The 26,434-nt window shown below is 34.3% G+C and overlaps 6 protein-coding genes, 1 non-coding gene and 1 pseudogene across 14 annotated transcripts; 3 read left to right on the forward strand and 5 right to left on the reverse strand.

Moving 5' to 3' along the window:
* Positions 1 to 2,482: 2,482 nt before the first annotated feature.
* LOC104769365 (inactive serine/threonine-protein kinase BKN1-like) lies at positions 2,483 to 4,160 on the reverse strand. Of its 3 annotated transcripts, none has more exons than XM_087505694.1 (5): positions 4,021 to 4,160; positions 3,691 to 3,920; positions 3,465 to 3,603; positions 3,042 to 3,380; positions 2,483 to 2,958 (listed from the first exon to the last, which is right to left on the reverse strand). In XM_087505694.1, the coding sequence occupies exons 1-5, from the start codon at positions 4,100 to 4,102 to the stop codon at positions 2,888 to 2,890; spliced, it is 861 nt and encodes a 286-aa protein (XP_087361820.1). In that variant the 5' UTR covers positions 4,103 to 4,160; the 3' UTR covers positions 2,483 to 2,887. The 3 variants fall into 3 exon arrangements, 1 of the variants encoding a protein (XP_087361820.1); XR_015593316.1 differs by lacking the exon at positions 2,483 to 2,958 and having other exon boundaries at positions 3,099 to 3,150; positions 3,244 to 3,380; positions 3,493 to 3,603; XR_015593315.1 differs by lacking the exon at positions 2,483 to 2,958 and having other exon boundaries at positions 3,099 to 3,150; positions 3,244 to 3,603.
* A 348-nt stretch (positions 4,161 to 4,508) lies between these two features.
* Positions 4,509 to 6,167, reverse strand: LOC104769364 (inactive serine/threonine-protein kinase BKN2). 3 transcript variants are annotated; one of them, XM_019242253.2, is made up of 6 exons: positions 5,993 to 6,167; positions 5,683 to 5,912; positions 5,449 to 5,584; positions 5,218 to 5,357; positions 5,029 to 5,137; positions 4,509 to 4,946 (listed from the first exon to the last, which is right to left on the reverse strand). In XM_019242253.2, exons 1-6 carry the CDS (start codon positions 6,075 to 6,077, stop codon positions 4,633 to 4,635), a joined length of 1,014 nt encoding a protein of 337 aa, XP_019097798.1. In that variant the 5' UTR covers positions 6,078 to 6,167; the 3' UTR covers positions 4,509 to 4,632. The 3 variants fall into 3 exon arrangements, with proteins under 3 accessions (XP_019097798.1, XP_087361819.1, XP_087361818.1); XM_087505693.1 differs by having other exon boundaries at positions 5,449 to 5,601; positions 5,993 to 6,129; XM_087505692.1 differs by having other exon boundaries at positions 5,683 to 5,903; positions 5,993 to 6,126.
* A 64-nt stretch (positions 6,168 to 6,231) lies between these two features.
* Positions 6,232 to 9,592, reverse strand: LOC104769363 (F-box protein At1g80960-like; annotated as a pseudogene). Its single transcript, XR_015593314.1, has 6 exons — positions 9,097 to 9,592; positions 8,659 to 8,934; positions 8,469 to 8,573; positions 6,956 to 7,459; positions 6,670 to 6,846; positions 6,232 to 6,560 (listed from the first exon to the last, which is right to left on the reverse strand). The product of XR_015593314.1 is annotated as an F-box protein At1g80960-like (transcript).
* A 1,302-nt stretch (positions 9,593 to 10,894) lies between these two features.
* LOC104769362 (inactive serine/threonine-protein kinase BKN2) lies at positions 10,895 to 13,083 on the reverse strand. The gene is given in 7 exon segments (XM_010493559.3): positions 10,895 to 11,353; positions 11,448 to 11,565; positions 11,658 to 11,794; positions 11,892 to 11,936; positions 11,939 to 12,026; positions 12,124 to 12,263; positions 12,844 to 13,083. Coding segments are annotated over 7 exon segments (924 nt in total). The 5' UTR covers positions 12,926 to 13,083; the 3' UTR covers positions 10,895 to 11,039.
* A 280-nt stretch (positions 13,084 to 13,363) lies between these two features.
* Positions 13,364 to 16,729, reverse strand: LOC104772211 (uncharacterized). Its single transcript, XM_087505818.1, is given in 4 exon segments — positions 13,364 to 13,480; positions 13,482 to 13,815; positions 16,144 to 16,269; positions 16,692 to 16,729. Coding segments are annotated over 4 exon segments (615 nt in total).
* On the forward strand, positions 16,020 to 16,156 carry LOC147918467 (small Cajal body-specific RNA ncR14). The gene has a single exon (XR_015594336.1).
* Positions 16,730 to 18,692: 1,963 nt separating the features above from the next.
* Positions 18,693 to 21,218, forward strand: LOC104769372 (BIIDXI-like protein At5g11420). 2 transcript variants are annotated; one of them, XM_010493570.3, is made up of 3 exons: positions 18,693 to 18,942; positions 19,539 to 20,036; positions 20,374 to 21,218. In XM_010493570.3, the coding sequence occupies exons 1-3, from the start codon at positions 18,864 to 18,866 to the stop codon at positions 20,898 to 20,900; spliced, it is 1,104 nt and encodes a 367-aa protein (XP_010491872.1). In that variant the 5' UTR covers positions 18,693 to 18,863; the 3' UTR covers positions 20,901 to 21,218. The 2 variants fall into 2 exon arrangements, with proteins under 2 accessions (XP_010491872.1, XP_087359503.1); XM_087503377.1 differs by having other exon boundaries at positions 18,742 to 18,942; positions 19,539 to 19,955.
* A 512-nt stretch (positions 21,219 to 21,730) lies between these two features.
* LOC104769373 (uncharacterized) lies at positions 21,731 to 26,325 on the forward strand. 2 transcript variants are annotated; one of them, XM_087505479.1, is made up of 6 exons: positions 21,745 to 21,924; positions 22,254 to 22,952; positions 23,053 to 23,998; positions 24,538 to 24,658; positions 25,219 to 25,278; positions 25,390 to 26,325. In XM_087505479.1, exons 3-6 carry the CDS (start codon positions 23,133 to 23,135, stop codon positions 26,149 to 26,151), a joined length of 1,809 nt encoding a protein of 602 aa, XP_087361605.1. In that variant the 5' UTR covers positions 21,745 to 21,924; positions 22,254 to 22,952; positions 23,053 to 23,132; the 3' UTR covers positions 26,152 to 26,325. The 2 variants fall into 2 exon arrangements, with proteins under 2 accessions (XP_010491873.2, XP_087361605.1); XM_010493571.3 differs by having other exon boundaries at positions 21,731 to 21,924; positions 22,254 to 23,998.
* Positions 26,326 to 26,434: the final 109 nt, after the last annotated feature.

Here is a 26,434-nt window from a genome sequence, read left to right on the forward strand (position 1 = left end):
AATGGTATCATAACATAATTGTTTTATCTTCCCCATGAAATAACAGAAAACAATAGTTTCAAAATTAATTTATTGTTAATTATACTATTTATTTTAAAATTATTAGAAATAGAAACAATTTATAGAAGAAAAACATATTTATATTTAATTTGATACACTTTTATTTTCATGAATTTTATTAAAAATTAGTTAGACTTAGAGTATAAGATATTTGTTTTGTGATATCGTTTCAATAAATTATTTTAAAGTTGACTTATCATATTATAAAATTATTTGTTGTTAATTATTACTTTTATATATGAAAATAAAATTAAATATATAAGACAACATAAGTTATCTATCAAAGTAAGGTCTTACACATTTTTTCCTTAGAATACTTATCAGTTTTTTTTTTCTAAAAAACCCAAACTATAAATAAATTAATTTATCTTAATTATTTAATGAACATACAAATTTAAATTAACTTTACTGTAACTAGTTGTCTTATTACTATAAACTATAAAGTGGTTTCATACATTTCAAAGTAAAAGCTGAAACCAAATTCATTTATGATATACTAATTTAAAAATAAAAAGGATTTTCTAATATATAAAAAATCACATTATATTCAATAATAATATAAATTGTTTTAAAGACACAACTCAAATTTGTATTTAATAGTAATTTATAAGTTACAGTTTGATTCTCTATAAAACATATGGACTATAAAACATAATGGTATCATAACATAATTGCTTTATCACCCTATGATATAACAGAAAAAATAATTTCAAAAATTAATTTATTGTTGATTATACTATTTATATTAAAATGATTAGAAATAGAGATAATATATAGAAAATATATATATATATTAAATTTCACACACTTTTCTTTTCAAGATTTTTTTTTATAAAAACTGGTTAAACTTATAGTATAAGATATTTTTTTTGTGATATCGTTTTAATAAATTATTTTAAAATTTACTTATCATATATAAAACTATTTTTTGTTAACTATTACTTTTAGATGATGAAAATAAAATTAATATATAGGACAACATAAAATAATTTATCAAAATAATTAAGTAAGATCTTATATTTTCTTTCTAGATTATTTATCAGTTTTTTATTTTCCAAAAAAGAAAATATATAATTTATCTTAACTATTTTACGAAAATACCATATATAGTTGACTTTGCTATAAATAATAGTCTTATTACTATAGTAGCATACTGTTTTAGTAATTTCAACAATATATTGTAATAAAAATTATTTAGTATGTACTTTAACTTTCCTCTTTTTCATGATCCTTCTTTGAAATACTATATAACATATATAAATTATAAATTGTAGTTGAACCGTAGTATTATGAATATTATTTTTTAAGACATATATTAGCAATTACATCTCTATATATCATATATAATTGAATAGAAACTTTATTTTATATTTGAAGTTAATAATGCATATATAAACCACGCATCGCAGCGGTGGACCTATGTAGAAGGAAGGGGGGTCAACTGACCCACCTAAAATAATAAAATGCATTTTTTTGCATGTAAATCTGCCAAGAATCAGTAGCACAGTTGGTTAATTCCCCATAGATTGGTTAACAATATTTTTTAACATTTTAACATGGGCTACTTTCTAATAACAAAGAAAAAAAAGGTTTAGGCTGGCCTCAGAAATCAACCCTTTGAAATATTCAATTACTCACTCAGGCTAAACAAAGAAAGTGGCACACACACAAGGCACGGTCTGTATCCATATAAGCCACGTTTGTGGAAATTTTTCTCAGACTCAATTATAGAAAGAAGAGAGAGTCAAGTCCAGTTTGGTAAGTTTTGTTAAGTTGATGAGACTTAGAGGAAGATTTTAATTATTGCAATGTTTTTGATCCTAACGTTGGCTTACTTTTCAGAAATCTCACAGTCTCCAGTTTTATTTTGTTGTTCTATAAATAAACCACTGAACTACAGTGTTACTGTTGCAGGGATTTCATCTTCAAACAATGGCAATGGCTGATCAGCATGCAGAGACATCTTCAATTGCATTAACGGAAGTATCTTAAGTGGATAATCCAAGTGTAGAACTTTGTGATTACTTTGATAATTATGAAAACTCTGTTGAGAATGCATTGTTTCCACACCTGGTATTTATACTTAAGAGGTAACATTTATCACATTTGTTTCTTGATCAAGTCTCCCTTTAAGATTGGGTTTATATATGACCTTGGAACCTATTTCTGTATTTCAAGATTTAGGTTTATGTGTGTGTTTGGACGTTTAACTCGAAGACACCAAAATTGTCTCAAGCATCGCTTGAGAAACACTTGAGGGACTCAGATCTTCAACTAGAGCATGCAGTTGCAGGCTTGCAGCTGTTGAAGCAAGTAAAGAAAAGCAGAACAAGTTATACTCTACTGTTTCTATCTTTCTGATAGGGAGGATGTGATTGATGATCTTAAATCCAAAGTTTTGAAGGCTGAAAACAGGGTTAACTATACAGAAAAGAAGTTGATTATGGTATCTGAGTGCTATACATAACAAGATCATGAAAAAACTGGTCATGCAACTAGCTGCTGAACGAGAACGACTTCATAAACATGTATTAAGACTTTGTATGCTTATTGTATATATCATCAGTACCTCTAAACATTAATCCTTAATATCTGCAATATCATTCAAACTATCCAAAACTTGTTGCATCAATGGTCGTTTCTTGGTATCCTGCTCGGTGCATCTGTTGATGAGTGTACCCATCTGTGTCGCCGCATCCACTGGATAATTGTTCCCAAGCCGGGGATCAATTATTTCCGCAACCTTATAATTATGGGGCAAGAGAGACGTAGTGCAGACACCTAAGCGTTTCTTGTACTGGAATATCTTTTTGTATGTCGAACCAGTTTAAAGCTCAAGCAATATCATACCAAAGACGTAAACATCGGACTCCTTTCCCAAACGACCTGCATGCGTTACTACACAGTACACACTTGTCTTAACAACATTGAACAATGAAGGATTAATATCAGAAGTTTGTAAAACAGATATTGGTGCACACCTGACGAATATTCAGGAGGTGGACATTTAAATCTTCCCGCAGTGTGACCTTCGTCTACCAAACGATGTTGTTTGTTTGAATCAACATAAAACAATTTAACATTGTATTGCTGATGACATCCAAACTCATATATTAATTTTCTAAGATCATTAAACATAAAGAAAGAAGAATTAATGAAAATAAAACCATATATATATACAACCTCGTCAAGCATAATGTTATGCATTCTAAGTTCTCGATTTAGCGGGCTGTTGTTGATCGAGTGGAGAAAGACAAGAGCTTTAGCTGTTCCAATGGCTATCTTAACCCGTATTTCCCATGTCAATGCTTCTTCTTCTTCTGTTGAGGGAAACATGAAACTCTATATGTAATGCAGATATTATCTATATATACAGATTGTTATAATTGGGAAGAGATCTTAACTTCCGAAAATGTAACGGTCCAAGCTTACTCTGTGCGAGTATTCGAAAACCAAGAAGAGTGATTTGTTATCTTCACAACAGTAACCCAAAAGCTTGACCAAACTAGGATGAGAAATGTGTTCTAGAGACCTCACTATTTCCTGCAAGTACTCATAGGTTTTTTGTCCCCCATCAGATAAGTAGACAAGACATAATACAATGAAAGAGAGACAGGCTTTTTTGCGTACCATCCATTCCTGTAGAGAGCATGACCTATCACATCCCAATTTCATGACAGAAACAGCGATTCCTGTTTCAGTTCTTGATGGAGCAAATGTGGTTTCATCGATGTATCCCTTGTAGAATTTTCGAACAGAGCCATTTTCACATTCTACTACCCTGTCTTGTCTGAAATTCTTGGTTAATTTCTTCAAATCCGTAAATCTGAAGACTCTCATATTCTCGTTTTGTGCCTCCACTTTTCCATATACATACATAAATTTGAGCCACGCATTTTTTTAAAAACATTACATGTAAACAATAGTAAACGTGCATTTAAAAAACAGAGTTGCATGTACCTGAAAGTAGAGGGTCGGTGAGAGGCTGGTAAGCAAATGAAGAAGGTTGTTGTTGTTTGAAAGGCGTTACAATGTTTCCCATTGTTGACGATCAAAGGCTTCAAATGCTTGTTGTTTCTCAATCTCTTATTCTCTTTGGCTCTCAAAATTGGACTGTAATTCACAAGTTCGGTCTCATAGGGTTTAATAAGAGTTTGAAATAAATGAAAGAAGCTATAAGAAAGAAAAAAAGGTTTAGACTGGCCTCAGAAATCAACCCTTTGAAAATTTCAATTACTCACTCAGGCCAAACAAAGAACGTGGCATACAAGGCAAGGTTGGGTATGCCTGTATCCATATAAGCCACGTTTGTGGCAAATTTTTTCTCAGACTCAAATATAGAAGAAGAGAGAGTCAAGTCCAGTTTGGTAAGTTTTGTTAAGTTGATGAGACATAGAGGGAGATTTTAGTTGTGATACACAATATAGTCAGATTTTAGTCCAGTTCAGTTTAGTTGTCTAAAATTTTCAAATTTGCTATAAAAATTCAGATACACAATCAGATTAATCCATAAATAAACCACTGAGGCCAAACTTGTCCAACTTCAAATCTCATTACCTCTACGCATTATTATTAATCTTTGATCTCTGCTATATCATTCAACCTATCCAAGACTTGTTGCATAGATGGTCGTTTGCTTGTGTCCAGCTTGATGCATCTTTTGATGAGTTTTCCCATCTGTGTTGCTGCATTCACAGGATAATCGTTCCCAAGTCGGGGATCGATTATTTCCCGCATTTTACTTTGATCGGACAAGAATGGTTTAGTCCAGACATGTAAGCTTTGCATGTTCTCATTATGTTTACAGTCTGAAGCTTTCAAACCAGTTAAAATCTCAAACAAGATCACACCAAATGTATACACATCACTCTTCGTTCCCAAATGACCTATGTATACATTAGACAATTGTCTTAAACATCAAACCGCGAAATATTAATCAGAGTTTTTTGTAATCCGATTTTGGTGTACCTGAGATTATATATTCAGGAGCTATATATACAGTTCTTCCTATGAATGCAGTTCCTTCTAACAAACCTACCCTCTTTGATCCAAGATGGAACAATTTTGTGTTGAAGTGCTGATCATGAAGTCCGAAAGTTATTATTGTAAGATTATAAACAATAAGAAGCAAGAAAAGAATGGTATAAAGTCATTTACCTCGTCAAGCAAAATGTTATACATTCTGAGTTCTCTATATAGTGAGCTGTTGTTGACCGAATGTAGAAATGCAATACTTTGAGCTGCTCCAATGGCTATCTTAACGCGTATTTCCCACGGCAATGCTTCTTGTTCTTCTTCTGTTCAGATAAAACATGAAACTGTATGTAAAGCAAAATTCGAGTATACTGATTGTTAGAAATGGACCCATTGATTAGAAGAGATCTTAACTTCCGAATATGTGACTGTCCAAACTTCCTTTATGCAAGTATTCGAAAACTAAGAATGATTTGTTATCTTGACAACAATAACCTAAAAGTTTGACTAAATTGGGATGAGAAAGACGTCCAAGATACTTCACTTCTTCCTGCATCTCAATTGTTTCTGTGCTCATCAGATGCATACAATACATAAATTAAGACCAAAAAGAAAAGATATACAGTAAAATGGACAGAGTTAAGTTACCTTCCAGTCTTGTAGAGTCTGCGAACTATCCTGATAACATTCCATGACAGAAACAGCGATTCCAGTTTTTGATGGAGCAAAGGTTGTCTCATTGATGTAGCCATGGTAGAATGTTCGAATACAGCAGCCATTATCATTACCTTTTATGATCTTGTATTGTCTGAATTTCTTAGTTGCATTGCTCAATTTCGCAAAGCTGAACTCTCTCAAATTCTCCTTTTCTGACTCCACTTTTTGTATATATAACGAACGTATTTAGATTTTGTGTGTAAACAAAAGTAAAAAAGTGCATTTGAAAACAGAGATGTACCAGGGCTAATGATGAGAGGCTTGGGAGATATTGAAGGAGGAGGAGGAGGAGGTTGTTCTTTGAGAGGCTTTAGACAGTTTCCCATTGAGGATGAAGATGATCAGTTCGTAGATTTTGATTTCAAGATGTTTACTGATTTTAAGTGTGAACGAATATCTTCAGAAAAGGTTGGACTCTCTCAGATTTCAACGTTTTGAAAAGTCAACTTCACATTAAAAGAAATAAAAGAAAGAGTTTGGAAAGATGGGGGAACCAAAAAGGTCTACCATCAGAAACATTTGATGCTAAGCGCCCACTGATCTTTCGCTTTTAGTGCTTGTAGCTTAGCCACAGCCGTTTCTATCTCCAATTTCTTTCTATCAGGAAACGACGTTGTCTTGATCATCATATTTTTTTTCACAGTCCTTTGCCTAATCAAACAAGACACGAAAGCGAACTCTTCCTCTGAACCGCTGAAGTTCTACATCCACAAAGAATCCACGCGAAATTTAGCATTTGGGAACGGCTCTTTGATATTCTCACTCCACAACTTGTCCTTACCGACTTCTTCCCTGGGAGCATTGTTATTCTCCATATACCAACTCAATTTATATTAATTATACTATATCTCTAATTTTTTTTAAAAAAAAAAGATTAATACTTGCTAGTCATGACTCAGAAGAATGAATGTAACATACCTTAAATATTAGCTCAAGCTCAATAATGGGAACAGTGCATACAAGTAAGACTTGTCTTAACCTCGCAACTTCTCTTGGATTCATTAAATCTACACTCACTGACATGAGTGCAAGCCATCCTCTCAAGAACGAACTACATGAGTTTACCACATATTCTTCATGCCCTTTGCAATTTTCCTCCTTAATCATGTACATCACACACCATTAGTTCCTTCTGTACGTATATTTTCTAAAATACATTATTGACTACACAGAGGGATGCATGTAACAATATATATATATATACCTGTGATATGTTGTAGCTGACGTGAGGCAAGCTTAGCCTTGCCAAGTTTCTATTAAACTGGAGTAGAGGAGACGTGAGGTCAGAGTTATATCTCCTACATGATGAGAGACTATCAACGATAACGAGGATATGCAAACAAGGTGAAGACACTTTAATGCCATCAATCCCAATGCAATGTGATGAAACTTTCAAGAACTTTAATTTTTTGTTGTCAATCTTCAAAGGACCACCCTTTTTGGTGCAACCGATGCCTAGTACAAGCACCTCCAGGGAAGGGCAAGATGCAAGAATTCTGTTATAGAGTCCAACATCAGGGGCGTACGTACATGAGAGTTTGAGGGTCATGAGATTTTGGCAGTTGTTGAAGGAATGCGAGGTTCTGAATATGTATGACGATAGCGAGAGTGATGTGAGGCTTGAAAATGAGAATGAGTCTTGTGGGAAGTCGGGACACATTGGCCACTTCTCTAGTCCAAAACAATGTCTAAGTGTGAGATGTTTGGTCTGCCTTATAAGAGGATATAAGAGGATATCTACAAGATATGTAAATATATCATAATCATATGAATGATTTGTAAATATTCTATAGGATCTCACTAGTTAGGAAAGTAGGTTAAATCACATTCCTATATATATGTTTGTATATTGTAACATTATTCTTAAGAGAGTCAATATACAATTCTTCCATTCCTAAACTCTCATCAACCTTCAACATGGTATCAGAGCAGGTTTGCTCCCTGAGTTTTGATCTAACAATCAAACTCGTTCTTTTTATTTTCTGTTAAGCTAAGTGCTTCCTCAATTCAAGTTCATCATGAATCTCTTGATCAAGCTATCAAGCTTCTTTTTATTCAAGTCTACCATCTTAGACCTCTGAATCTAAGCTATTATGCTTCTTCTTATTCCTCCTTTTATCTTTCAATTTTCTGTTTTATATTAAAAAAAAAAAATCGTTTTCGTCATTCAAAGTTTTTATGAGCCTCTGGATCAAGCCATAGTGCTTCTTTAAATTAACAAAAAAAAAAAAAACCCATCTTATTTTCCCGTTTCAATCCATGGATGCTTTTTTGAAATTTTATTTGTTTCAATTATTTTTTTTTATAAAAATACTGCTTTTCTCATTTAAAAAAAAAACCAAAAAAAAAAAAGAAAAAAAAGAAAAAAAAGTCAATCGGCAGATTCATCACCAATCATGACTTCCATCACACCTTCATCTGCACCGCATCAGATCTATGCCTATGCCTAATAATCCAAATCAATCTCAAGAAGCTAATTCCGTGATTTCTCATTAATCCCCTTGAGATTGAGGGGGCGTATAAGAGGATATCTACAAGATATGTAAATATATCATAATCATATGAATGATTTGTAAATATTCTATAGGATCTCACTAGTTAGGAAAGTAGGTTAAATCACATTTCTATATATATGTTTGTATATTGTAACATTATTCTTATGAGAGAATATATTATTTCCTATACACTGAGGTGTTCTTCTCTCATCAACCTTCAACATGCCTCACACCGGTGAGCGATTGAATCCAAGTATTCAGCATCCCGTTTGTGTAATCGTACTCGATTACGCAGCTCTCTAGATGTCCACGGTGATTGTTAATAATCTTGAGAAACAGAAAAAAAATGATTTAAAACACATGGACAAAAAGGAAGGAAGAAGAAGAAGAAGAGAATTTGAGAGAAGGGAACCTTGGTCATCAGTGTAGCAACACGATTCGAAACATCGAGGGTAATGTTAGAATCGGTAAACTTCTTTGGCATGTCCAAAACTAGATGAGACATGTGCTTCCACACATGTTCCCATCGTTTGGACACAACGCTCGTCCTTACCGCTTCTTCTGTGGACAGTCTTGATACGATCATGAGCAATAAATCATCGGGGAGTTTACTGATCCAATCAACATTTTCGACTGGAACAGATGATGATCTATCCATATTTTATGGGTATCCGTCTTAGTAAGTGGCCTGTAACACAGAGCTTTTACATCATACTCATATACAATTTAAAGAAGCAAGCAACACATGAGTGAGCTATCAAAATCCAAGTTCTAACTTATATCTACTGAAGAAATTTTTGGAATAGTTGATTAGGTTGTGCAGGATATGTTATAGAATGAGAGAGATTACCTGAAGAAAGCAGAGTTTTGGCGAAGAAACGAACAAAAGACTACAGAAATCAAGTTCGAAAATTTTATGCCGGAAACAAAGAATCGACGAAACCTTAGAACTTACGTGAGAGAATCGAGAGAGAGAGAGAGATGCTTCTTTTGAGTTTTAACGCTGACAAGGAGACAGAGAGGGGACTTGGCTTAAAAAATACAGAGTTTAGAAGGAGCAGAAATTAAACACTTGTCGTTAATTAAAATTTTATACACAACATTTAAGAGGGAGTATTGAACATAGATACGTTATTTAAAATTTTATTTTAGTAGCTATTATTATTATTTTATTTTCTAAAAGTTGAAAAAATGAATGTGTGTATATAGAATTATAGACACAAATCATCAATGATTCATGATTTGATATTTAAAGCATTTAAGGGGGAGTATTGAACTTAACTATCCTTGTAGGATTTTATTTGTTTTAATCCTAATTTAAGTTTATTTTTTTCAACCAAACAATAATCAATACAATAAGAGGGTATTGAACTTAACATTTTAAAGGATTTTAAAGTATTCTTAAAATTCATTGTTATTCAATTGAGAATTTTAAAAAATCTCACGAAATCCTATGTTATTCAATTAAGATTTATAGAAAGTCCTTTAAAATAATTTAGAATCTCTTGTTATTCAATTAATAGTTTATAAATCCAACTTTAAATCTCTTGTTATTCAAATTATCACAACTTTTTTTAAAATACTACTTTGAATGATTCTAAAAGTAGGATGTGTTTCTCTCCCGTGTTGACACTTCGGCATTTTAGAGAATTCTGGAACTGACACCTTAGTTAAAACAGGTAGCCAATCAAATTATAAAAATTAATACAGATCAACTTTGATATCCAATAATATTCATCTCTCCATGTCACTATTTTTAGTTAATTTGCTCTATTTTTGAATAATGGCTCAAGCCTAACAGGCTAATAGCAAAATACAATTACATAGGAATCTAATTATACTCATAATTAAAAGTTAAGTAAATAGCCCAAATCGTAGAAAGATAAAATAGGTGAAGAAATTGTTGTCCTTCAATTACTCAGCAAACCAAAAAATTGTGAGAACATCCAGTATTCGATCTTTGTTTGTGATTAATTACGAGAACTACGGTGAAGTTTGTTGTTCATTTCCCTCCACATCACTTTTCATTTTCTACTTTAAAATACGTTAGCTAACGGAGACAGTAGAAAATATTGGAATATTGGATGTTCAATGGAGATAACAAAGTAATCAGCCAAAATGACGATGTTGCTTTTTATTTTTTCGGAGACGCATTTTGAATCTGGAAAGAGATACGATAAACTACACGGCTTCACAGAATGATTATCTCTGGCAATAGAAAGATAATGAGAGGTAAGAATATGAACGCCGTGGGAAAGCTACAACGAGGAGATATAATTAAAGTATATAGTGAGAGTCAACACGATACAAAAATTATCCTCAAAATAATTAAAATAAAACTGTAGAAAAAATATTCCCGCGGCGTAGCGCGACACAGATCCTAGTTAGAATAAAATACTCGATTGATTTCAATCCTTTGAAAAGTCAACTTCACATTACAAGAAAAAGAAAAAACAGGAAAAACCACAGTACAATTGACTATTTGATCAGTGTGTGTAACACTGTAATACGTTTAGCTAGCATTGTTTTAAACTTTTATTTATGTTTGCATTGTTTTATTACCACATTTTAAATTTTCAGTTTGTATCTTCAGTTTATGTTTTTAAATTAGATATAAGAAGTGTTAAGATTAATAGATGTTGGAGTTCTTGGGTTCAAACACTTACTGTTTCAGAAATGTCATATATAGGCTCCAGTTTTGTTTTTTTTTGTCCTATGAATAAACCACTACGTTATTACAATTGGCGGTCCAAACTTGTTCAACTTCAAATCTCATTTTACCTCTACGGATTATTAATCTTTGATCTCTGCTATATCACTCAACCTATCCAAGACTTGTTGCATCGATGGTCGTTTGCTAGTGTCCAGCTTGATGCATCTTTTGATGAGTTTTCCCATCTGTGTCGCTGCATTCACAGGATAATCGTTCCCAAGTCGAAGATCGATTATTCCCCGCATTTTACTTTGATCGGACAAGAAAGGTTTAGTCCAGACATGTAAGCTTTGCAGGTTCTTATTCTTTTTACCATCTGAAGCTTTCAAACCAGTTAAAATCTCAAACAAGATAACACCAAATGTATACACATCACTCTTCATTCCCAAATGACCTACGTGTGTATTACACAAATTATCTTAAACATATCCAACAACGAAATATTAACTAGAGTTATTGTAAAACAAAACTTAAGATTTTGGGTGTACCTGAGATTACATATTCAGGAGCTACATATTCAGTTCTTCCTATGAATGCAGTCGTGATACTGTCTTCTAACAAACATAGTTTATTTGATACAAGATAGAACAACTTTGTGTTGTAGTGCTGATGAAGTCCAAAAGTTCAAGTTTCATTATTAATGTAAGATTATATAAAAACAATAAGAACAGGACGAGGAGTAGTCTAAAGTCATTTACCTCGTCAAGCAAAATGTTATACATTCTGAGTTCTCGATATAGCGCGGTGTTCTTGACCGAATGTAGAAACGCAATACTTTGAGCTGCTCCAATGGCTATCTTAACGCGTATTTCCCACAGCAATGCTTCTCCTTCTTCTGTTGAGAAAACATGAAACTGTATGTAAAACCAAAATCGATTATAACTGTTTTTTAGAACTATATATGGAGCCATTGATTTAGAAGAGATCTTAACTTCCGAAAATGTGACGGTCCAAACTTCCCTTGTGGAAGTATTGAAAACTAAGAATGATCTGTTTTCTTCACAACAGTAACCTAAAAGTTTGGCTAAATTAGGATGAGAAATACTTCCAAGTGACTTCACTTCTTCCTACAACTCAAATGGGGTTTGTGCCCATACGTAAATATAGACAAGAAGATATAAATAGTAGTTAAGTGTAAAAATGGACAGAAAAATTTTGGTTTACCTTCCAGTCTTGTATATCCCGAGTATCATCTTGATAACATTCCATGACGGAAACAGCGATTCCAGTTCTTGATGGAGCAAAGGTTGTCTCATTAATGTAGCCTTGGTAGATTGTTCTAAAACCACCACCATCGTTACTCTCTACATACATGTATTCAAACCATGATTTTGGAGAATTTGATGGGATTTAGTAAATTTAGAATTTTGATAGATTTTAGGGAAGTTCATATGATTTTCTGTAAAATTCTTTCAAATCCCACCTAAAACCATGAGATTTGGATTTCTGTATTTTTAACTAAACAAATCCTCTAGAATCCTCCAGAATCCTAAAAATTATTAAATTCCTAATCCACAAAACTGTTTTGAATAACAGTGGATTTTAAAGTAGATTTTTAAATCATCAGTTCAATAACAAGAGATTTTAATAGATTTTAAAGTAGATTTTTAAATCATCAGTTCAATAACAGTGGATTTTAATAGACTTTTTAAAATCCATGATTGAATAACATGAAATTTGTAAATTTCACACAAATCACTTAAAATGTCAATTTGAATACACCCCCCGTATTCTTTGAATTTCTTTGTTGCCTTGCTCAATTTCGCAAAGCTGAACTCTCTCAAACTCTCCTTTTCTGACTCCACTTTTTGTATATATAACTAACGTATTTAGATTTTGTGTGTAAACAAAAGTAAAAAAGTGCATTTGAAAACAGAGATGTACCAGGATTAATGATGAGAGGCTTGGGAGAAATTGAAGGAGGAGGAGGAGGTTGTTCTTTGAGAGGCTTTAGACAGTTTCCCATTGAGGATGAAGATGATCAGTTCGTAGATTTTGATTTCAAGATGTTAACTGATCTTGTGGAGTTTTTTTTCTTTTTATGAGGTTGAGAATGATTTTAAGTGTGAACGAATATCTTCAGAAAAGGTTGGACTCTCTCAGATTTCAACATTTTGAAAAGTCAACTTCACATTAAAAGGAAGAAAAGAATATATCCACAGTATTTACAATTTGATCAGTGTGAGTAATATATATGTTTAGAAGGCAAATTTGGAGAAAAATTAAAATTCGATCAGACTCGGGTCAACAATTTTATAATATACAGAGGAGATGCAATGAAGAAAACAAAAAGGTTATAATTAAAATTAACTATACAGTCATGCAGGGGGGTTAAACAGGTTGAATTTTAGCAAATAGAACAAGTAGTGAATCAGACAACAACGAAAGAGATGGCTCACATAAGTCAAAACTCAAAAGCCCGGTTGGTACAAGTAGTAAGGTTCATGGTGTATCCAATAACCATAAGGATTGTAGGCATAATATTGCGGTGCAAACTGGTCCCAGTTAGGTACATAGGTAGCTAATTGTAGTTGTTGGTCATTTTTGTTATTGTTAACCCTAGCACCAATATAAGCAAAATTGCACTTGGCCTCTCGTCCATCTATAATAGGTTTTGGATTCTGGCAAGCCCTCGTTGCAGATTCAGCATCTCTAAACGTGACAAAACCATAGCCCTGTGATCGTCCTGTTTCTCTATCGCAAACCACATTAACATGGATAATTTCTCCAAACTGTTGGAAGTAGTCTCTCAAACCTTCGTTTCTTGTTTTCCAAGGCAAACCTCCCACGTATATCTTGGTGTATCTCGTGTCGACGTTTTGGTTCGCGTTATGTTGAGCCATGTCTCTGTTGTGACTTTGTCACAAAGTCAAGAAACAAAAGAAAGTTAAGAAAATCCAACAATTAGTAGAAAAGAAAAAAACAGATATGAATGAACGAATGAATGTGAATAATTGTATATATATCCAAAACAAAATATCATAGGTAGATAGATATGTGTCTATCTAAATAATTTCCTGGTTAGACAAATATGTGTCTATCTAAACAATTTCCTGGTTAGACATAAATATATATCTCTATTTGAATTTGTATACAAAATAAAGTAATTTATACACAATAAAGTAAAGGAAGATTCTCAAAAATAGCACAACATCTTTAAAATTCTAAAAATAGCATTAAATTCAATATACTAAATTATACCCCTCAAAACTATACTATAAATGTGAAATTGAGAACTCTAACCTAAATTAATTTTAAATACTGTAATGCATTAAATAGTGTTATTTTAGAAATTTATGAAGTGTTTTGAAAATTTATGAATGAATAAATGAATGTGTATAAATTGTATATATATATATATATCCAAAACAAAATATAATAGGGAGTTATAGAAAAAGGAATTCTTCATTCTGCTTTCATTGTCCAATAAGAAATAGGAACTAGCTATTAGAAAATAGGAAGTTACATAGCAAAATATTTACCTACCTAAATAATTTCCCATAATAATATAGGAAACGTAACATAACCAAGTCAAAATCAAATTCCCTGGTTAGACATAAATATATATCTCTATTTGAATTTTTTTTTTGTCAACTATTTGAATTTGTATACAAAATAAAGTAATTTATACACAATAAACTAAAGTAAGATTCTCAAAAATAGCACAACATCTCTAAAATTCCAAAAATAACACTATATTTCAAAAATTATTTTTCAAAATTAAATACTGAATTTAAAATACTAAATTCTACCTCCTCAAAACTATACCATAAATGTGAAATTAAGAACGCAAACCTAAAGAAAAAACTAAAACTTAATTTTAAATATGGTAATGCGTTAAATAGTGCTATTTTGGAAATTTATGAACTGTGTGCTATAACTATTCATAAAACTTGTTTTAATGAACAAGTTTGTACTCTGTTGTCAAAAAAGAAAAACTTGTTTTAATGCTATTTTAGGGTATTTCTCTAAAGTAAATGCAAATGTAACCGTTAGCTAACAATATATAAACAAATTTCTTTAAAAGTTATGTAAAATATGTTGTTATTCAATCAAGACTTTTTAAAACTCTCTTAAAATTTGGTGTTATTAGTTGTGGATTTGTAAAAAATTATCTACAATCTTGATAAATTTAGTGTTATTAGATTTAAAAAAAAAATCTATTTAACTCTCAAACCAATAATCCCCCTAAGTCTTGCCAGAAATCTGATATGAAGTTTTTGAAATCTGGCCAAATCAGATTTAAGCTCACATCTTACTCTATAAAATTACACTTGATTTCTATAAGACTTTCTTCCCATTTGTATCTCTCAATTTTTATTTCTCTGCATATATATGAGTTAGTAAGCAATTTAAATATTTCTCAAGCTTACATCATTTAAACACAAAAGATACCCACAACAAGAAGATTATATATATTATAATGGTTATTTACATTAATTTTGCAATTTATATATGAGATCAATGTGGAGAAGTGTTTCTAATAAAGGATAGGCATGAAGGAGTGATGGCATTTCCATGTGAGTCAGCTTCACACGAGGGTCCTAAAAATTGATGAGCTTATCCTCCTTGTCTTCTATAAATGCTTTTTAAGTTACCCAGCTAATATTGTTAATTAGTAGTTTGATAGTGTGATAACATAATTTTTTTTTAGAATATAGATATGAGGGTTTTAAAAGATATATGATTCTGATACTTCATGAGATGATGCAATGGATAATCAACATCCTAAAATTTGTGTAAGTAACATGCATGTAGTAAAATTCTTGAAAGTAATAGCTGACCATATATCACAGTTTCAACTTCAAGTGAAGTTCCAACCCTTTGACTCTTTGAGTAATTAATCTATCAACTCGTCTATGAGTAAATTCGTCTATATGAAAAAATTTTAGTCTATATAAATAAAGTGATCAGTAAAGTTGTCGATACGATATATTTAATTGATTTTTTTCTTGTTTCATTTGTCATATGATTAGTTTTCTGAATTTTCTATCTTATAATCTTGGATTTGTTAAGAGACTGTATGAGGCTCGTTGTGTGTTGTTTGTTGTCACGTGGTTCAAAAAATTGGGGCATGACGAGCGTGGTTTTGGATTTTCATGGGAAGGCCACCACATGACAATGAGAACCGTTTAAGCCACCGTTAAATATGGATGGAAGATACAGAGTTTCCACCGTCAGTGCCTGAGAAGTTTGACGTCAACTGACAGAGTCAAGTGGGACGTTAGCCGCAACCGGAAATAAGCAGAAGACTCTCGACCACAATCACATGCCACACACTCGTAACCTTCTTTATGGCTTAATGCACACCTGCATCTCCAAAACCATATAATATACGATACATGATGTTGTAAATTCGAAAGGGGTAATTTTAATGTAAGTCATAATAACTCAATACGTTTAGAAACAAAAACTTATGAAAGTAATTCTACTTAGATCTAATACTCTTACCCTGGACTTTATACATGTTGGTTGACTAAAAAATAAACTATATCCATATACTTATGTGTATAAAGATGATCCATAAATGGTGTCTGTTTGGTTATAAGTGAACATAGGTGGTGGGAGTCGGGTCATAGGGGCCGTAAGATAGTAAAAGTAGTGTTTGTGCTTATAAGAGAAGGGTGAGAGACAGTGGCACGAAGGTGGCTTTAGCGCTCTGTTTCTCTCATCTCTGCCGGCTCCTTTTCAAAATGGGCCCCCACCCACGTTCCTCTTCTTCTCTCATTTACCCTTTCTTGTCTCTATTCTCATTGCTCATCAGATTCATTTTTCATATATGCATTAACAAATCTTGGAGATATATCGTTTCCTTTTTTTTTTGTATTATTATGGTCACCTGTAAGTGGCGGAGGCACATAGAGTGTTATGGGTGCAATTGACACCAATCAAATTTTAAAATTGTTCTAATTTAGACCAAAATATTAAATATATATCAGTTTGAACCCAACCAATTGTGAGTTTGAATCCATTTTTAACCTATCAAACAATTTTCCTAGATAAAATTAAGGTTTTTCTCAAGTAAGAAAAATAAAATATGTATATTAGTTTCACGATCATAATAATAATAGAGAAATCTTGATCTTTAAAACTCGTAAAGCATTTGTATGCTTTGATTTTTTTAGTGTTCAAAAAAGCGGTCTAAGCAGCCGCCTAAGTGCCGTCTAGGCGCTCAGCAGACGTCTAGATGACCGTCTGAACCGCTTAAAATTATATTAATTTAATATTAATATTTATTTTTGATATTTAACTACGTATATTTAAATTATTAAGTTTTATATATGTATATGTAATTATAAATGTTTATATGTTGTTAATATAACTTAAATAAATGTATTTTTTTACTTTTATTTATAATTTAGATATTTTTTATTTTTTTAATATATATTTTTACATAATTTTATATATATAATGTTTCATGTTGTAAATGCCTAAACCGCCTAAAAATCGTCTAGGCCCTGATTAGACGTTCTAAGCGTTAGGCGTTGGGTCACCGCCCAGATACCGTTTAGCGCTTTCTTGAACACTGTTTTTCAAATGGTTATGTTCAATTCTGCTTCGTTTTGTGAATAAATGAAGCAAAAAAAAAACTTCTGAAAAATTTTAGCTACCATTATTAATCTAATAAAATACAGAGCCTGTACAAATATTGTATTGATTACAATTGAAATCGCCGTGATTTATGTTACATGATCTATCAAGCATAATGTCGAGAAAAAGAAAAATATACTGTATGTTAACATTATTTTAGGTAAATTTTTTTTAACTTAAATTCAAATCATAAAGAACGAAAGCGATTATTGGAAAGAAAAAAAAAACCTTGTACGAAAATATGAGAACAAGATGGAAAGGCCACATTCCGACCGACATTGAAGAGTTTTTTATCTTACGCCCATATTTTAGCCGAACAATGGCCTGACGACCAGTCGCCACAACTGAATTTAAATAAAAAACAATAGTAAAGTTGAAAGATAAAAGAAAACAAAAAGCAATAGTAACGACAATAAGTCTCAAATGTTGTCAATAAAATTAAATAAAATCGAGTATTAGTATTTACATGCAAATCTTAGAAAAGTGAGATATCCAACAGCTTTAGTCGTAGCAACTCCACCGCATAGCATATCCATTGTATCTCCACCAAATAAACTAAATGACCAAACAAGCCTATTCACTATAATTTACATTTCACTTGGAAATTTATCAAGGCTGGTTCGAAGCAGTTTTTTTTAATTAGCATATCAAATTGTATATTGCGTAGATGTGAAGACAGAAAATGGAATATGATATCAAATATCTCCATGAGTTGTTGGCATATATGTGCTGAAAGATTGACCATGTGGAAGGGATATGAATCAAAACATAATCTTTTGTTAATACTCTTTAAACTAACACAAATGACATGCGAAAGCTGTCTAATGATTTATTTTGTCTACGACCTTTGCCAACTCACTCGCAAATGATGGCATTATCGTGCCTGCGTTTCCATTATATTATAAACATATATAATTTGGTATGTACAAAAGTGTGAGAATATGTAAGTCGGCAGCGTGAGTACTAACTAGCTTATAATTTGTTGTTGTTTAAGGATTAATAATCTGACGGCAGACAAAAACATTGAAAAACTAAAAGGAGTTTCCGAAAATAACCCTCTTGACTCTTGAGTAACCTTCTGAGATAAATCTCAGTCTCAGCTAAACACCAAAAGAGTGAGTCACGGCCCCACGTGGATACGCGAATCACATCAGTGGCATAAACCCGTAAATTGTAGCTAAATCTGTAGGTGTTTTCCAAATTGGGAATCCATATAAGCTATCGCTGGCTCCTGTCCTAACTTCCCCATAAAATTTTATTAACATCTCTCTATCTATCTATCTAAGTCTTTTTACTTACTTTGGTCGTTCACGATGATGGGAAGAGGCAGCCTCTCGTTTCTCTTCGTTCTTCTCATCGCCACCATCACTTCCGTCCTCTGCTTCACTGACGGTAATCACTACATAGACATATATATATACCTTACCACGTTTTAGTATATGTGATTGTATTTTTTTGTGACATATTTCTTTAAAAGCTAAATTTCTGTTTTTTCTATCCAAAGTCTCTAAAGAAACAGTTCAATTCAACAAAAATAGTTTGGTTGTGTAGTGGTCCTAGAGTAATGTTTTGCACCCTAGCTAGCTAGTTTGAACCTTAATTTGAAAAGATGTATGAAGCTTACAAGTTGATCGTAGTTTACGAACGTAGAACTTCATTCCTTATCTCGCTCAATAACAACAACAAACAAATTGGTCGGACTCTGGACCATTGTGTTCTTTTATTATATCGATTATATTGATTTTGTAAGTCGGTTAAGAGTCTAATTTACCTTTATACCCATTTCTGACACAATCACTCTTGACATTTTCAATCAATGACATAAGATGGTCCATTTACGAATTCTCTTTTCTCTTTTAAGACACATCCAACTTTAAACCTACCCCCTGCAGAAAATACTATGTATATAGCACAATAAATAACATGAGCGGTAAATCAAAATTGTGTTCTTAATTGTACTGAGGGCGTTTTTGTAATTTCAAACTCAGGGATGTTACCAAACGGCGACTTTGAGCTAGGACCAAAACCATCGGACATGAAAGGAACGCGAGTGATAAACAAGAACGCAATTCCAAGCTGGGAGCTTTCAGGCTTCGTCGAATACATTAAATCCGGTCAAAAGCAAGGTGACATGCTTCTCGTTGTCCCAGCTGGAAAATTCGCAGTCCGGCTAGGCAACGAGGCATCGATCAAACAAAGACTTAACGTGACTAAAGGAATGTATTACTCGCTCACGTTCAGCGCTGCTAGGACTTGTGCTCAAGACGAACGGCTCAACATATCCGTGGCACCTGACTCTGGAGTTATTCCTATACAAACGGTGTACAGTAGCAGTGGATGGGATCTCTACGCTTGGGCGTTTCAGGCCGAGAGTAACGTGGCCGAGATCGTGATTCATAACCCTGGTGAGGAAGAAGATCCTGCTTGTGGACCACTCATTGATGGTGTAGCAATCAAAGCTCTATACCCTCCTCGACCCACCAATAGTAAGTATCTTATTTATTATATGAACCATATCGAGTTTGTTTATGTCTATTATATTATTATGCCTTGTCATGTTTACAAGTACTGTACATGTCTTATGTCTGAAATAAATAATTAGTCATTTTTAATTCATCAACTATATCATTATATTCAAAATAAATACTTAAGTAAATTTTTGGTTTGGTTAGACATGGTTGGATTCTGTTTATATGTCCACTTGCAGTTATAGTCATCTTGAGTTAGCACTTAGAACATGTGTTTTTTAATAAATTGGTTACATGATGTGACATGTGTTACGGGTGATTAATGGATATGGTTTTTGCTATTAAATTGAAACAGAGAACATATTGAAAAACGGAGGATTTGAAGAAGGTCCCTATATACTCCCAAACGCAACAACCGGCGTTCTGATTCCTCCCTACATAGAAGATGACCACTCTCCTTTACCCGCTTGGATGATCGAGTCCCTCAAAGCCGTCAAATATGTCGATGTCGAGCACTTCTCTGTCCCGCAAGGCCGTCGAGCCGTAGAGCTGGTAGCGGGAAAAGAAAGCGCAATCGCTCAGGTGGCTAGAACCATTGTGGGAAAGACTTACGTGCTTTCGTTTGCGGTTGGAGATGCTAACAACGCTTGCCAAGGATCGATGGTAGTCGAGGCGTTTGCGGGAAGAGACACTTTAAAGGTTCCGTACGAGTCGCGAGGGAAGGGAGGGTTCAAACGCGCTTCTATGCGGTTCGTGGCGGTTTCGAACCGGACAAGGATTATGTTTTACAGCACGTTTTACGCGATGAGAAGCGATGATTTCTCGTCACTTTGTGGACCCGTGATCGACGATGTTAAGCTCCTCAGCGTTCGTAAGCCATAAGATGGTCATTGTTTTATTCTAAAGGTTCTTAGTATTTATTATAAGCAGTGTGGGTTTTTTATATAAATTTCTTAATCTATAGAGCTTTTGAAATGAGATGAGTAATAGTGAAAGGGTGGTGTTGTGGTGTGTAGGGTTTTATAGAAGGCAAAAAAGTCTTGCTTATATCTATTTTCTTGTATGAGAAGGCTGAAGAAATGTTGTCTTTTCTACTATATTTGGGTTGTTTTAAGGAGATGGGATGATTATGAGAATAAAAAGTGTAATACCGTTATATATGTGATACAGAGGAATGAGGATAAGAATCTGCCTTCTAAACTTTTATTGTGTACTACCAATTCGTACATGTTCGGATCAACTCTTTCAAATCACTTTCAAACTGAACTGGTTTGAGAATCATGTTACTAGGCCAAGCAGTGATCGAACTAGCTAGTAAAAGTTAAAACCTATCAAGAAAACCAGATTGAATACCAAGACTAATGTTTTGGTTTGTTCAAGCTATGAGTGTGGAAGCAGAGTGGTTGCATTTATATGGTTGAAAACTTGTGCGTTTACGAACGTTTTTGACTATTTTGATAGCGCGATACGATCATCAAAATTGACAAAATGTATGGAATTCGTGAAAACTCATATCTTTGTAGTTTGTTGTAACATTCGATCTCAGGGACACTTGATGCTTTAATACAGTAAAGCTGAAGGTTAGAAATGTAATTAGCCTTTTTTCATAGTCGATAGAAAAAAGAAAGGACAAAAAGGCTTTTTCATGATTATCCAGTAAACTTGGGAATAAGCCCAATAGCCCAATAATGTGGAATCCACGTCGAACACACAGTTTTCCTTTTTTATCACAAAGCAAAGAAGAGGGGAGAGGAGCTTCAGAATCATCACAAAACGCTCATCCGGATTGGTTCATCTCCCTTCCCCCTAGGGTTTCTTCTTCTCTATTGCGTTCCGCTGAATCTCTCTCTCCATCTACAAGCTCCTGTAGATACGAGGCGATAAGATTGCTCGAACTTATATTCAGGTATGTATCTGTGTCCGCCTTTATCCTCGAGATGCGTCAATGTATGGTTAGGGTTGAATCGTGTTTTTTTTGGGTCTATTGGTTCTTTGTTTCGATACATCTAGCTGAACTCAATTGTCGATTCGGTCTTCTTCATCCTTGTAATCTGTGTTTTAGCTCATCGCCATATATAAGTTTCTGGCGAATTTTCACGTTTCGTCATCATCCCTTTCGATTTCGATTTTCACGGCTTGATTCTCAGATTTAGTTGATTCGGTTGTCTAATTGAGATATCTAACTAGAAGAGGAATTGTTTCTGTAATTTTGACTCTGTTTGTTTTACCTCGCAGCTGTTGAGGTGAATGTTCAAGTCATCTGAAAACTTTTAAAGAAAACGAACTTCGATGGAGATGGCAGAGTTAAATGGGTCGATGCAGCAGCTAGCAGGAAAGCGGAAGTCACCACCTGAGACGACTATTCTTGGTGGTTCTGCATCAGAGGCACCAAACAAGCAGTATAGACCGTGGTTACAGCAACTATCTCCAGCAAGCAATGGGATTCTTCATATTCCGACTAACATGCTTTCTCAAAAGACACTACATTCCCTGATGCATGGCAAGAAAGTGATGCAAACGGATCCACCCCCTCTCCAGAAATCTGCAAAGCCTGTTGTGAACAAGAAACAGTCTATCCCACCTCGAGGGTCGGTGAAAGCGACGGATGAAGTTAATGAGTCTGTGAGGTCTAAAATGAGGGAGTCGTTAGCATCTGCGTTGGCCTTGGTTCATCAACATGATGAATTCCCAAACGGGAAGGAGAATGTAAAGACCGAAGATAATCCTGCGGTGACCACCCAGGAGAATACTCAAAGTTTTAAGCCTGCTTCACCTGCTAGCGTCAGTGCCCCTATAGGAGAAGGGACCGTCATCTCAGAATTGCCCACTGGCGTTGAAAGCTCTGTGCACAAGGACAGTGAGATTCCGATTCCTGTCGACATCAGGATGGAAGATGTTATTCAATCTGATGGACTTAAGTCTCAATATGACGAGGTTTTCCCTCGGGATGATGTTCCTTTTACAGATATTATTTTTCCAAACGATGACCTTTTACATGGTAATGAACTCTCATGGGTTCTGGAACATGTTTCAGATCTTGGCGAGACAAAGGATTTTGGAACCGGTGGTGTAAAGTCTTTTCAGGATCCAAAACTTTTGGCGTCTAAAATTGAAATGGAACTGTATAAGCTATTTGGAGGTGTGAACAAAAAGTACAGAGAGAGGGGAAGGTCCCTCTTATTCAATTTGAAGGATAAGAACAATCCTGAGCTAAGAGAAAGAGTTATGTCTGAAGATATCTCTGCTGAGAGGTTGTGTTCTATGACAGCCGAAGAATTGGCTTCCAAAGAACTTTCTCAGTGGCGTCAAGCCAAAGCTGAAGAGATGGCAAAAATGGTTGTCCTGCAGGATACAGATATTGATGTCAGAAGTCTGGTGAGGAAAACACATAAGGGTGAATTCCAGGTTGAAATTGACCCAGTTGAACGTGGCACGGTAGATGTCTCTGGTGGCATCATGTCACGTAGCAAACGACGACCCAAAGCCAAATCTATTAAAACAACTCTCAAAGATGAGCCAGCAAAAGCTGATAGTGAGAAAGCACACACAACCCTTTCCTCAACTGAAGAGATCGATCCCATGCAAGGTTTGGGGATAGATGATGAATTGAAGGACGTGGAGTTTCTTCCTCCAATTGTATCGCTTGATGAGTTCATGGAATCCCTAGACTCTGAGCCACCATTTGAAAGTCCGCATGGGAATTCTGATTTACAGGTCTCTCTGTCTGAGAAAAGTGATTCCGAAGCTAGGTCAGACTCAAAATCTCCCAAGGAATTAAGTGATAAAAGTTTGCCTGAACCAAAGCCTGAAAAGGTTGATGAAGGGTCCCCAAAGTCTGATGTCAGTGTCAAAGTTGATGACGATGTCTCTAGACTTGAGAAAACTTCTGCACTTAGTGATGTTAAGGAAGAAAGAGCATGGGATGGAATACTGCAACTGAGTATGTCTTCCGTAGTCCCTATCACTGGCATTTTCAAAAGGTAAGTTCTTATCACCTTACCTAATTTATTCACTATTATATGATTTTTGTGTTACTGTTTCTTTGGGCATAGAAAAATTCTTCTCTATACCAATAGTCTTTATTTCAAGTACTAGTAAACTGTTGCTTGAATTGGAATTGTGTTAGCGATCAATCTCTTTTCTGATTCAACTTGAATGGTATTTGAGTAAAGCTTTAATAAATATATTTGCTAGATTAATTGAATCATCAGCAAGCTATGCATCAGGTGATTAAGGGGGTCAAGTATTCTTGTTAGAGTAGGGGATGCTCTATAGGCCATCCGTAGGTTTAATGTCTCAGTTTACCTTGGTAGTTCCAGAAATCTGTGCAAAACCACCCTGGATATTCTTACTTAATCCAATTTGTAAATTTTATTTAGATTTTCCTCAACTTGAATTTTAGTACAGTCATGACATTGTTTTCTGCTGATATATATATGCTTTCATTGGTTTAACCAAAAAAAAAAGTTGAAAGTGAGTAATGAAATAAGCATTCTCTGACTGGGTTTTTCTATGGCAGTGGTGAGAAAGCAGAGACGAGCGAGTGGCCAGCGATGGTGGAAGTTAAGGGTAGAGTTAGGCTGAGTGGGTTTGGGAAGTTTATTCAAGAGCTTCCCAAGTCTCGAACCCGTGCTCTAATGGTATATAAAGCTTTCTTTTGTTATCACTGTAGTAGCATGACATTGAATAATATCTTGCTTCATACAATAGTAGAAGTAACCCTTTTACGTGTCGTATATATAATCACTTTGTCTCATCTCAAAACTCTTCTGTCTTCTCTTCATGGAATCCAGAAAGCAAAGAGATTACAGTTAAAAACTTCACATGTACGCGTCACAGGAATGGGACACGTTTTATGCAGAGAACCAACTATGGATTGGGTCAAACTTTGTATTAAATTCATCCAAAAAAAGGATGCCAAATCAGTTGTTTTATGTTACTGTGTATGTGTGTGGGGGACATATAGAATACTTCGGGAAATATTACAAAGAATCTTTCGACCCCATACGCAAACATATTCGTTTAAATTTTCATAAAAGTTGACTTTTTTTTTTCACACCCAAACCTAAAGCATACACTCCTATCACATACATGAAGCAAGAGAAACCTAAAGTTATATTTTTTTGGGTAAATGACTGAGGTATTTTGTTTGCTTTAATAGGGTTACTTAATTTTTTTCTTTTTCTTTCTGGCATTGCAGGTAATGTACTTGGCTTGTACAGACGGCATTTCTGAGAGCCAGCGTGGCAGCCTTTTTGAGGTAAAGAAAACAAATCTATTTTTTTTTATTCTTCTGTACCACCAACACATTTAGAAAACAGAACCATCTCTTTTAAACGTCTCACCTTTTTTATTCTTCTTTTGTTTTAAGGTTATCAATTCCTACGTTGCTGATCAGAGAGTTGGATACGCAGAGCCAGCCTCAGGAGTGGAGCTTTACCTTTGTCCAACACGCGGAGAGTCTCTAGATTTGCTAAACAAAGTCATCTCTCAAGATCAGCTCGATGAGGTCAAGTCTTTGGATACGGGATTGGTTGGAGTTGTTGTGTGGAGACGAGCCGTCGTTCCCAAGCCCGCTTCCGGTTCAAGGCGTCAGTATTCTTCTTCTTCTTCTGGTTCTAAAACCTCTGTTTTTCCTGTAAACAAGAAGCAGAGAGTCAATGTCACAGAGAAACCTCCTGTATTTTCATCAATGAGGAATCATCATCATGGTTATGGACGTGAAGCTGTGAAACATGCTGCTGCTACCGATGATGATGATTTGCCGCCTGGATTTGGTCCTGTAGCTCCGAGAGAAGATGATGATTTACCCGAATTTAACTTTAATTCCTCGGTTGTGCCAGTTTCTTCTCCTCAGCCATTACCGGCTCAGCCTAAGTCTTTGGATCAAGTAAGAAAGCTTATACACAAGTATGGAAATTCTGCAAGCATCAATGATGATGATGATGACGAGGACGACATACCTGAATGGCAGCCACATGTTCCTAGCCACCAGCTTCCACCCCCGCCGCCTCCACCCCCTGGATTCAGACCTGAGATGGTTAGACCGCCTCAAGATGGTTGGTGGGATAATCAAAACGGCGGATCAGGGCAACTCTATGATCGGAACCAGTCAAGAAACAGAGGATTTTAATATCTCTGTTGATGGTGTTCTCTGTAATTGTAGTTTTTTTGGGTTTCCTAGTCTCTATTTAGCTTTTCTTGTTCGAAAACTTTCTCAGTATGGAATATGTAGCCATCGTAGAATGCAAAGAAAGTCCCAACTTTTCAAATAAAACATTTCTTAGTTTCCCCTCAAAAAACAAAATCAACTTTGCTCTGCTTTTATACTCAATACACTATTGATTTGAAGATAAGTACATGATATTACAGACAGATCATGATTTCTACAAACTGTTATTGGAACTATAAACGAA

The sequence above is a fragment of the Camelina sativa genome, chromosome 20 (assembly GCF_030686135.1).
Source record: "Camelina sativa cultivar CO46 ecotype springtype chromosome 20, ASM3068613v1".
Classification (NCBI taxonomy): domain Eukaryota; kingdom Viridiplantae; phylum Streptophyta; class Magnoliopsida; order Brassicales; family Brassicaceae; genus Camelina; species Camelina sativa.